Source organism: Ceratosolen solmsi, unplaced genomic scaffold (genome assembly GCF_000503995.2).
Source record: "Ceratosolen solmsi marchali unplaced genomic scaffold, CerSol_1.0 scaffold26, whole genome shotgun sequence".
Lineage (NCBI taxonomy): Eukaryota > Metazoa > Arthropoda > Insecta > Hymenoptera > Agaonidae > Ceratosolen > Ceratosolen solmsi.
In genome coordinates, this window is record NW_011948442.1 from 2,038,267 (window position 1) to 2,051,298 (window position 13,032).

General features: G+C 30.0%; 1 protein-coding gene across 1 annotated transcript in view; it reads left to right on the top strand.

The window, feature by feature from the left end:
• LOC105365855 (protein unc-79 homolog) overlaps nt 1–11,703 on the top strand; it is a gene marked incomplete at its 3' end in the record, with an annotated part of 65,138 nt that extends 53,435 nt beyond the window's left edge. Inside the window, exons 15-20 of the mRNA XM_011504112.1 lie at nt 1,495–1,641; nt 4,555–4,678; nt 4,732–4,743; nt 9,579–9,748; nt 9,824–9,972; nt 11,546–11,703. Of these exons, the coding sequence (XP_011502414.1) occupies nt 1,495–1,641; nt 4,555–4,678; nt 4,732–4,743; nt 9,579–9,748; nt 9,824–9,972; nt 11,546–11,703 (760 nt within the window). The remainder of the gene's footprint in view (nt 1–1,494; nt 1,642–4,554; nt 4,679–4,731; nt 4,744–9,578; nt 9,749–9,823; nt 9,973–11,545) is intronic.
• Nucleotides 11,704–13,032: the final 1,329 nt, after the last annotated feature.

Here is a 13,032-nt window from a genome sequence, read left to right on the forward strand (position 1 = left end):
GGGGGGGGGGGAGCCATTTGGCCTGGGATTTCTATAATCTTAATTCATGGGCGAAGTATGTTTCTTGTGTCATTCTTATCCACTGAATTCTTGCTTGCTCCATCTCCGCAGGTGTCAGATGACCATTTGCGATTTGTTCCACCTTCAGACATGCAATGAATCTGATGCATGCTGCTGTTGTTCTCAATAGTGTTTTATTATTCACTCACACCTTCATTCATTCATTTTATGATCATTAACTATTTATTATATTATTACAGTAAATAAAGAAAAGAAAAAAAACACTGCATGTAGTATTGAATAATTGCATTGCCCCTTCCATTTGCCAGCAACACCTCCACCCACCATCATAAGGAGGTTTTAAGTCTGATCCCAGACAAGCATTCTTAAGACTTATACAAATATTAACGGTTATGATGCAAATATAATTATTAGATGATTAAATATTTTTTCTGTGTTCATCAAATTATTTACTAAAATCGAGGCAGGCTCTCTTAAAATTAAATTATGAAAGTTCGTAACCCGAGAAAATTCTATGAAATTTTATCAGAGTACTTATACAATTCTTTTAAAATATTATGCTATCTAACCTTATTCCTATTATAATATTCGATTACTTCTATATTTTATTGATGAGTGTGGGTAGAATGATTATTTTTGAAAAGTTATCAAAAGTAACATAAAAATCTGTTTTTTAAAGGAGCAAGTAAATCAGAAATATTAAATAAGCAAAATTTATGAATTTTAGAGAATTAAATTATCGTTTCCTTCAAGTTAAACAAACAATAAGAAAACAGAATAGTAATAACTTAAACAGTATTAACAAATGTGATAAATGTATCTACTAAAATCCAATTTTAATCTTTAACGATTAATTCACAGAATGTTTATATACTTAATTACTCAATCACATAATTGTTATTATATTCATTTTCTGAAAATAATATTAATTAATTGTATTTAGAATAGTTTTGCAGTTAATTTCTCATAATTGAAGTTTATTTGTCAAATAATTCCGTAAAATCATACGAGTCCTTCTTTATACATTTTTTTAAAGATGTTCTAGGATCATATCCCCTTATGCGTCAGAGTACAGTTATATTTTTCTTTGTTTCCGCTCTAAATTCATTTTTATTCACAGAAACATGTTGAATATTTGTTTCATTTATTTAACATTCTTTTTGCATTGTAAATCTGTCACGTGTTCGTTCTTCCTTGAAATGAGTAATCTATATCTTTTTTTTTAATTGTTTTATTTAAATCAATTTTTTATATATCATACCATGTAGTGTATGGTTATTTATTTTTTTATACAGCTTATAAAATAATTTTCATATTTTTTTATTTTTATAAAATAATTATCTTTGAAATTTTGAGACATTGTTAATTAGAAATTAATAAAGAGAATAATAATTCGTAAAAATCAATTGTATTAATATTTAAATAATTCTTCAAATTTTTGTTACACATTAAATTATTTTAAAAAATGTTTAGTCTACTGGTATGGATTCAACCAACGTTTCTGAGAAGAAAACTCTAGTAGATGGAATGAAAAAGCACGATAGTAAACCAGATGTTGTTTTAAATATGCCAATTCCAGAATTACATTCAGTAGGAGGAGTACTTGTTCATATGCCACATGTAAGTTAAAAAGTATACTTTTATTATTTAATTCTCATTAATTCTTGTACTTTATAATATAAACACTATCTTTTTTAAATAATCATTTTAATTTATATAATAATATTTTATTTGGTATAAGTACAAAAATATGTCTGTATTTAGTTTTTAAATTTTAATTTAAATTATATTTGTATTAGCATTTTGCATAGTTTAAAATTTTTAAAAGTAAAGTATATATATATTTTAATAAGAAAAATTGTATTACACTAACAATAAGTTTTTCTTTTAATTAATACGTATACATCGTGATTCATTAGTCTTAATTTTTTATTATTACATTGTATGTGGATTAACAAATTTTAATTAATCAATTATTAATCTAAAATTTCTTGATAATTTGACAGTATAAAATGAGATATGATATTTATATTATAAAATAAAAATTGTAAAAAATAAAATAAATTCTAAACTAGAAAAAATGTTTTGAATTTTTATACCATATTTTATTTATATCTTGTTTAATTATTTTGATTAATTAATTTGTTTGATTAAAGATTGAAATGTAAGACATTAGTATTTGAATATTAATCGTATATATATTGTAAAACCAATTAATTTGGTTTCTGTTTTGCTTCATTTGGTCATTGCTTATTTCTTTTTACTTATCAGATTATTTCTAAGAATTGTTTGTTCAAATTTTATACATTAATGTATATTTATTGCACCATATTCTTTAAATTTTTTATTATTTTATAAAATTAGTATTAATGTTTTTCTATAATTTTTATATATTACCAATCCCTCTTCCTTCAGAATGTTAAATATGGGATTCTGACTATTCGGAATTCCAATCACCCGGAAGTCGAGACCAAGATGATTGAATTAGACAATACCCTCCATTTTATTGATGGCAAAGTGGAAATGAATGAGAGAGTAATGCTCCAATTCAGTATCAACACAATTAGTTTTCGTAACGTTTATTTTGGTTTGAATTATAAATATGTAAGCGATTCACCAGTAGTAGTGAAATTGTAGAGATCGAATTGTTGAGCGATGTTTAGAGAAGAAATGTAAGGCCTCTTCCGGATGTGCAAGGGAAGACTGGCCTTGCTGGAGGCCTGTGGCAAGTAACAGCACCCCGTAACAGAATAAAGGAGAATTAATCTCGCTGGACGCGCATAGCAAATAGCGGCGCCCCGTGGACGGATACCTTGCACAGATTCCTGTTCACGGATACGTGGAGAAAGAGCGCAGAACTTCATCTGGATATGAAGGTTTATCGGGAAGGCTAATACTGCTGGAGACGCATGGTAGTAGTAGCGCCTCGTAGCAGTATGATTAACACAGATTCCTCTTGACGGACTCAACAAAATTGAACTGGCCTTCGACGTGTGCTGCCTTTAAATATTCGAGAGCGTATTTCGTTAGTCTGGAAACAAGGCCTGGGTGTTACTATACCGAAGCTTCTCGCGTGACGTCAGTTTCTTAGTTCCTGAATGTTCGATAATTGTATGAAAGCAATCCTTCTGGCTGGAAACTTCTACCGTAGTTGCTATGCGGACAATAGATAAATATTACAAGATATTCTCAAGCAAGATTACAGCAGTTTTAAGCGGTATACAAAGTGGGAGAGGTAAAGACACCTGTGCTTCGTTAGAAATATTTGTGTGCCGAGTCATAAACACAATTCTGTGAAATCGGAAAACTTCGATACGCAAAATATTCGAATATTACATTACAATTCCGACTAACAAGGCCGACGCACTCTCCAAAGCTAGATTCTAGTGACGTCACTCTAACAATCGGCATGACAAGAGTGATCCAGAATTCACCGGAATCGGAAGCCTGTGCTAGGATATTTAAGGAGACGCGTTTGACGCTCTCGCTCTCTTACTAGTTCAATCAATCATTCATCACGACAGAATCGCCATTCTTCAGTTCTGTTCCAGCCAACACTACAGAGATCGACTCCACATCATACGTAAGCTAAGCTCATTTGGCTTACCACTACTACAGAAATCGACTCCACCTTACAAGTAAGCTAAGCTCATTCAGCTTACCACTACTGAGATCGACTCCAACACGTAGGTAAGCGAGACTATTACACTCACTCTTACGTACTGCTAATACTACTGAGATCGATTCCAGCCCGTACGTAAGCTACGCTATTACACACGTTATTACGGCTGACTAATACACGGCTCCCGTCAACTACGTAATCAGCGACACTACTAACATACACCAATACCACAAACTACCTATATCACGGTATACAGTACGAATGAACCTCCCACTTCGTCAAGCAGTAACGTCACACGGACATCCTCCCACCACCAGACCACTACAACGTTCATCCTACGCCAGCGGCTAAGGCGACCCCAACTCGCTGCCCCTACCAGTGCGAGTCTCCGACTACTACTACGATTTCATAAGGAGGAGAATCAAGCTCCAGGCTATCAAGAATACACTTACAGAATTATCGTCACAAATATTAATTGAAGAAACTCTCACCCATTCATTTCAACATCCATAGATCACTGACTATTTATTATATTTATTATATTCAATAATGGGAAAGACACTACACTCTAAAGGCAGTGTTGAATTATTGCATTGCCCCTTCTGCTTGTCAGCAAGCCTCCATCCACCATCACAGAGAGGCTTTTAGTCTCATCCCAGACAATTACAAATTTAGAGAATTTAAAAGTTCATGTTAAGTGCTCCAATTCTGAACACTGACAATTTCAGAACTGATGAAGAACTTGACACAAAGAACAGAGTTGCTATTACCAATATAACATTATTCCAAATAAAATATTTAATAATATTTTAATTTAAACTAATAAACTAGAAAGTAATATATCGATTATTATTAATTTAGACTTATTTCTGTAACATAAAATCTTAAAACCATGTAATATTTTATTTCAGTTTTTCGAACAAATTATGACAGCAACAGTAGAAACAGTATCAGAACAATTAGAATTATCAAATATCATGCCAGCAGAAAAAATTATGTCTACTATTGCACATACAATTTCTGGAACTGATGTTGGTAAGATAGAAACTATAATAAATAGATATAATAACTTAAAATTTTAATTCTAGTTCTTGAAGCAAGTAATTAATTTTAAAGAAGTTTGTAATACCTTGATTTATTCATAGCTATCTAATAATCAATAATTTGATATACATTTATAAATCAAATGAACTAACTTATATCTCTGACATATTATTTTTTCAAATATAATTAAATACATTAATAAGTAATTTAAATAATTAAAAAATATGAAGAAGTTTTTTTTTTAATGGAATAATATAAAATAATAAATATTGTATCCTGAAAATAGTGCATTTTAGATAATTTGAATCTTATTATAATTGTTATATATATTATAATTTCTACTGACATCATATAATATAAATTTTCAATGTAGTATTACGCTATGTTAAAATTATTATAGATTATATTACATTGAATATAGATATAATATTTTAATTAATATAAATGAATATCAAATATTATTCAGAAATAATTGATTTATTATTTGGTATATATAAGCTTAAATATGGAGCCTTATAACATACTATTATAGTTAACATTATATGTTATATGTATACTACTATTTAATTTTTATAAAATTTTTTTTTTCAATATATATTTAATATTATTCAATAAGGTATCATTTATATAAATAAGAACCTAAGGGGTTATATAATTTAGATATGTATTATCTAGATATTGTACTGTTAACTACAAGTGTAATAAATTGATATAAGCAGTTTTTAAAATTTTTTAATCGTTTAAGCTGAATTTTTAGTAGAAATAAGTCATTTAAATATTAAAATTCATTCATAATTAAAATACAGTCTTAAATATAAATTTTTATGCAATGATTGCTCTTAATGAATACAGAGATACATTAAATTTAATAATTTTATAAAAATAATAATTTTACTGATAATTTACACGCATAGCACAATATATAACTTATTGAGAATTGAAATAAAATTAAAAATCTTCCTTTACTTCATATTTTATTATAAATATATTTATATTATAAATCGCTAAAAAATCTATACATTCTTAAATATTATTAGAGAATTAAATTTAAAATTAAAACAAGTATATTGAAATAAAAACATTAAATAATAATTGTTTGAAATTTCAGCCACCAGTATGATCGCAGATCACGGTGGGTGGATTAGACCGCACCACCGGTTTAATTGTGATAGAGGGGGGGATGAGTGAGAGGTTAATGCATCAATTCATAATAAACACAATTGGTTTTAGTGACCTTTATTTAAGTAGTTGTTACAGTAATATTGATGTTGTTAATTATATTGAGAATTGTTGATTGTGGTAATTAGGCAGCTGATATTAAGTCGGAACATCGTCTGGAAGTGCAAGACTCGTAAGGTAACTCGGGAGTACTGATTACGGGTTCTAGTTTATAAATCTACGGAGTCTTTCTTGTTCGACAGTTATGTGTTGTGTGAGTTGATGCTAGAATTATACTGGGCATTATCCGGCTCGCGGATGCTTAGACGCTTAAGTCGACGCTCGAAATGTACTAAGCGAGATTCTGCTCGCGACTAATTAGGCGTTTGACTCGACGCTAGAATTGAACTGAGTGATATTCGGTTCGTGGCAGTGGAGGGGGGGATCATTACGAATTGTTATCGCCCTCTTTTGTGGTTTCGTTAGAACTTTGTTGTGGTTTCGTTACAACTTTGTTGTGGCGTGACCGGCAATGTCTCGCAGTGATAATGAGAATTAGGCCGGGGTCTACTAATCAGTATCGGCGCCCTCTTTAGCGGTCTCATAAGAATCAAGTCGCACAGAGAAGTCAAGAAAAGTCTGCGCAGGGTAGCATGACTGACAATGTCTCACAGTGATGAGGAAAGCTAGGCCGAGTTCTACTAAGAAATGTGATAAGGTAGACGAAGGCCGCGAACGGTCAAGAAAAGTCTGCTCGGGGTGGCATGACCGGCAAAATCTCGCACTGCTAACGAGAATTAAGCCGGGGTCTACTAATAAATATGATAAGGTAGACGTAGGCCGCGAACGGTCACAAGAAATCGGGGAGGGGTCACGAAAAGTGTAAGTAATATGCTGGAGATGCCAGTTTATGTCGTCGTCCTCAATGCGGTCTGACTAGCGTCACGTTGTGGAGGACGCACCGATAGCTGGCCAGCAATAATAATAATCGAATAATAATAATATACCTTGCACGAATTCCTTCAGACGAGTTCGACTTTCACATATATGACTGGCACTAATTTCACTTGAGTAATTCAACAAGACTGTTTTTCTTCGTGCATTTTCTGCGTGCATTTGGTGTTATAAATTCTTAGAGGCTCTAGTGAATTGTCTGGAAGCAAGCTTTGATAAATTCGAGAAGCTTCTTTTGTTGCTATGCGGACAAAGTGCGCGGCTAAATTTCCAGTGAATTTTTGTAATGTATAATTCAAATATTGCGCCTTATTCTAAATGTAATGTATCGGCATCTTATTTTACCAAATAATAAATTCTTATTTTTTATTAGGTAGTTAAATACTGAACAATAATAAATAAATAATAAATTTAATTAGATTTTAAGTAGTTAATAAAGAAATTTATAAAGGAATTAATTAACATTCTTTATTTATAAAGTTTAATGATAATTCATAAATTATTTGAATGATATTATTTAAGATAATTACCAATTAATTGGTAATTGATGGATTGATTTTTAATAGAAACATTTAGTGATTGTGTCAATATTTGCTGAATTAGGAATTCCTTTTGTAACTTAGGAAATAAATTAATCAGATTTTAATTTTTTAATTATAAAGAAAAATAACTGTAATAATAAATAATAAAAATAATAATAAATAATAGTAAATAATATCATCAAATGTTTTTATAATACATAATATTATTATTTACCTATAAAATTTATCAAGATGAAAATACTACTAATCAAAGATCACCAATGTATGTAATACCATTATGTATAAAATGTATTCGATGATCTGGCTCATTTTACGAGGACCGGTTCGAAGGATACAAAATTGCTTATGCAGACAGCTCAGAGACCACGAGATGTTATGTGGTAGCGATGTGCGGTAAGTGGAAGGGATAGTGTAATTTATTCAATATCAAGACATCTGTTTATTATGCTGTTTATTCAGTTAATTTCCAGGTACAGGCATGATTCTTATTACTGTTATCAATTGATCAACTTCATCTTGGTTTGGGCAGATCACGCTTTGCTGTAGCAAGCGTACTTTAAGCAGGGGCAATTGGATGTAATATGTTGCTTCTCTTGGAGTAGTACACTGATGCCATTCCCTCGGAAGTAAGTGGTTATAAAGTTCTTACCATTACATCGAAAAGGCACCGTGTTATGTCTGCTATGAGCGCCGAATGGCGCGAAAATTGGCTTCCTGAGCGTGGAAATCGAGATAGGAAAAAGGTTGGGTTAGCAAGGTAGGTGCAAATGGCGCGAAGACTTGTCGACACGTACTACGTGCGCATGGAGCGCTTGCTTCTCCTTGAGTATAAACAGTCGAATTAATTAGGATAATTTTACGTGTACCTGAGATATGGCCTCAATCCTTTATGTATGATTGATGACCATGCTTCTTAGACTCCTGAATCTTAGTTCATGGCTATGACGCCTAAGTAGTTGATACTACAAACGAAGACTAATCTTAGAGACATTTGATGGACTTTACCGCTTCCTTCTTCAATAAGGACTTCAACTGGTACCTATCTTCGGACTCCGATAAGGTAATTTCTTACATCTCTTTTCCTTGGGGACTTCAATGAATGTTTGGCTTCGGAATACGTTTGAGGGACTTCCTATTTGAATAAGCACTTCACCGAAGTGATTAAATTTTGTGATTGACTCTCTTAAATACATTTACTGACGATAGTTTTTACTTAGGATCTCTTCCCTTTTTTGTGTCCAATCAGAGAGCTTCCGTATACAGTGAGGGCATCGCCTCTCGTGGTTTCGACTTTGCATTACGAAGCTTAGTCTTCTCTTGATCTTCACAGCTAGAAGAGCTCTTGATTTCATTGCCTTTGACGCGTCTGACGAACGTACGACAACTTGACGATAAAGGGGGAGGGGCAGTATATACCGTTAAATTTTATATTTTCGCACATAGCGATTCCTTGCGGCTTCTAAATGAGTTGGATTTCCCGAGTCTTACGACTTTCTTGCCAGATGTTTAATGACACTACTGCCACATGTTTTATGGGCACAACTTTTCAGAAGTCAAAACGACAATTTAACGATGTTGTTTTTCCATATGTTTTGTGGCATAGGAAAAGGTTCTCACAATTTCGAACAAATTAAATTAATAACACTATCCCTTCCACTTACCCGCACATCGCTACCACACAACTCTCAGAGTTGTCTGCGTAAACAATTTTGGTCCTTCGAACTGGGCATGGTAAAACGAGCCGGATCATCAGATACATTTTGTACAGAATTTAAATTTGAAGGATGCAGCAATGTTATAATGCATTCATATTTATAAAAGAGAAGAAAATATATATTTGTATATATAAGATATAAGAAATTTTTCAGTATAATAAGATTATATAATAATATTAATAAAGATCAAGAAAAATTTGATATTTAAATATTATAAATTCACCGAGCTTTATTCATACAAAAATTTGGTTTTATCTAAACCCATTTTATATTTTTGAAACTTATAAAAATTGTTAAAGTTGCCTTATGTTAATTAAGCGATTAGACTAAATATAAGTGATTGATTAAATAATTTATCTATTTTTTATTTAATTTTTATTTAACGTTCATGTTATTATAAAATATAATATCAACTATTAATCATGTATTAATTCAAAATGTATAAGCAATATTAAACTTTGAGTAAATCAAAATATAAATAATATTTTTAATTATTATATTTTTTAATACTATTTTTTTCAGTTACTGCTACAGTTAATATAAACAAATCCAATTTAGTTGAAGTGAATGATGTTATTTTGATGCAACCAAATCATAATTTTGAAAATTCTCAACAAATATCAGTAGAAAAACAAAGATTCTGTATTAAAGATCTACCAGATCAGCTACAGTATATTCATAAATTATTTAAAGTAAGTTTATCAAAATCTATTTTGATTTAACATAATTTAAAATTTATAAATTTAATTATGAAAGTAAAAATATAGGAGCTGAATATAATAAAGAGTCCAAACATTCTTTGTTATATGTTAGAATGCCTTAATATGATGTGTTTATATGGTGACTTATTAAGTGTAGCCAGTAAAGACCATCATGGATTTTTTATTTGGAGTCAAGAAAATTTAGTGATCAAAAAGTAAGTATAGCTAAATTCCTTGGAAACATATATAAATTATAAAGAAATTTCTATAGATTAATGTCTAACATCACATTGTACAACTTTCATAACTTATAGTTAACTTAGAGAACTTATAATTATCACATTTGAATATTAAAATTATAGAAATTTGTATAATATAATGTTAGAAATTTCCTTTAATTTTATCATGTAAAAAAAAATAAGAATAAACTCAATGCATCTTTTAACCTTAAGAATTGTTATTTAATAATAAGGTGCAAAATAGTAATTATACTCTCAGAAGTCTTAAACAGTCCTAAAATTCAAGCATTGCTTTTGTACTACGAAGGTAAAAATTCAGGTAAAAAAATATATCTATTTTCACAAAACTAAATCTTTTATGAAAACTAATATTTCTATATTTATTAGTTATTACTATAATGAAATCATTATAAAAAAAATTGAGAATATAATTTTATGTATTTTTTTTCCTACATTTTTAATTATTTAGAGCACTGTAAAATTTGTAAACAAATTGAAATGCAACATATTAATAATTTTATTTCAAAAATTAAAAATCAAATGATATAATATCTGAAATTTGCATTAATTGAAAGCAAGATGATAATGGTCAAACAGAAATTACATTAAAATTTGCTTTTAATATTATTGATAGAAGACAACATTTTGACCAAATATGTAGAATTTTGATATGCGTTACTTATGAAATAGTAAAAATAATCTAGTACCATGCTCAATTCAATTTTGATAAATACAAATTTCAAATTAATATTTAATTTTTAATTTAAACTAATTAATTTGTAGGATTACATATATTTTTTGTCAATTAAAACCATTTATTATAAATAATTTATAAAATTTAATGTAAAAACATTGTAATTTTTCTACAAAAATATATTTTTTAAGAAATTATTATTTTCAATTTTATGATTATAAAACAATTCTCAACTTGTAAAAATTACAAACTGAAATACTTAAAATCTATAATCTAGCACTACCAGAATTTTAGTATATCAATTTATTAATCAATTCTACATATATATTACAAATCAATTATAAATTGCTAAAACTATATATAAGGTACATCAAATTAAAGAATCGTGGATATAAAAATTTGTAAAATTACGCAAAGAAAATAGAATTTTTTAATTTTTAATTTCATTAAAATAAAAAAATGTTCCATTATACATTTTATAAAATTATGAAATAAACTTTCCAAATTCAATAAAATAGAAATATTCGTAAATAAATATTCAAATTAATATGTGTATATAATTTAATCTTATTAAAAATTAAGTTTACTATTAAACTAACTATAAAATTAATTTGGTGCTTTGTAATAACATCATTAATAATTATTTTATTAATAAATTAATTTAATAAGTACATAAATATTACGGAGTTAATTTTCTATTTAACAATTTGGTAAGTAACAGATTCATTGAAAATTTTGTAGACTCATCTAAAATAAACTCTTTCAATAAGGTATAATTATAATGGTAATATCTTGTATTAAATAAAGAATTATGTACAGATAAGCAAATTACTACAAGGACGTAATTCGTTCTAGCTTGTGGGAGATACTGCACGGAGAATATTCTCATCTTGCACAAAGAGCTGTACCTTTGTTATTACATTGCATTACGTTACCCCATGGAATCGATACATTTTGGCATATCGTACAAAACGATTTTCATAGTGACGATTGGCGAATAAGATTTACAGCAGGTAAAATTTTGTAGTGAACTAGGATTCTTACTAAAACTTTTTTATATATATTAACAGTTTTTATTTTATATATCTTCTTTTTTTTTCGTTGAATATACTATAAATTATAAATGTATTATTTATGTATGTATTAATTACTTAACTATTAATTAAACAATTATAATTAATTGTTTGTATACAAGCGCATTATGTGTAAAAGTTTTATTATATTTACACATTTAAAAATTAATATTCATTCTTCATTAAATTATTTTTTAAATATTACATTTACTCACGTTTTTTAATATTAACATTCTTGTTTTATTGCGTTATAAAATTATATTTAAAAACTAATTATTAATTGTTTAACTGAGTCCTGATAAATGTTTACATTTTCTCACATTGATTTCCCAATTATTCAAAAGCAGAATTCTCGGCAGCTCTACAAGGCTGCTTAGCCTTCGCGTAGCAACTTCGATTGAATTCTCGAATCTTCCAAGGCTTGCTTGCGTTGAATTGTCGACTAGCCGAAAGCTTGGATTCTCGATTATTTTCGAAGGCTGCTTGGCCTCGAACGATTACGTTTGCTTTCGCCGAATTCTCGAGTAGCCGAAAGCTTAGAATTCCCATAGTTTCCGAAAGTTGCTTGGCCTCGAACAATTACGTTGCTTTTGCGGAATTCTCGACTAGCTGAAAGCTTGTTTCGATCTAGAGTTGGTTGCCACCCCGATACTTAGAAAAGCGCGCGACAAGACTCCAGGTAGTTAACATAAAGCAGTCATTCAGTACTTAGTGTCGGTAGTCATAAAGTGCATAGTATCAGTTATTCCTCCACAATCAGTCACTCGTCCTAGCCGGTCATTTACGTCCAAGCCACGCTATCATACGAAGTCTACACCAAGGAGTTGGTCATGCAATACACGCTCTCTCAGCGCAGACATTGCAAGGAACGCTCGTTCACTCCTCCAGTGCGCACAGACAACAATCTGTCGAGGGCTGATTGCCGTTCTAGAAAATAGTCGACTACACAAAGCATAGTATCTGATCCTTCAACAGTCGAAGGTATATCATCAGTCTTTATGGAGAATAACTATCACACAGATACTCCCATACTCCTTTTATGAGTATGGTCGACTCTCCTTGTTAACTACCACCACCACATTCAAATGCTCACCTGATCAGCATGGTAGACTTTTCTTGCTAACCTTTACAACGTCAGCATAGGACCCAATCTCCTTCAGGTAATATATAACATTCATTGCTGATCTCTATAACACCATCAACGACATCGCCACCTTTACCAAAGAGCAACCACATCATTGTAATAGAATAATTCCCTCTCTGCCACAA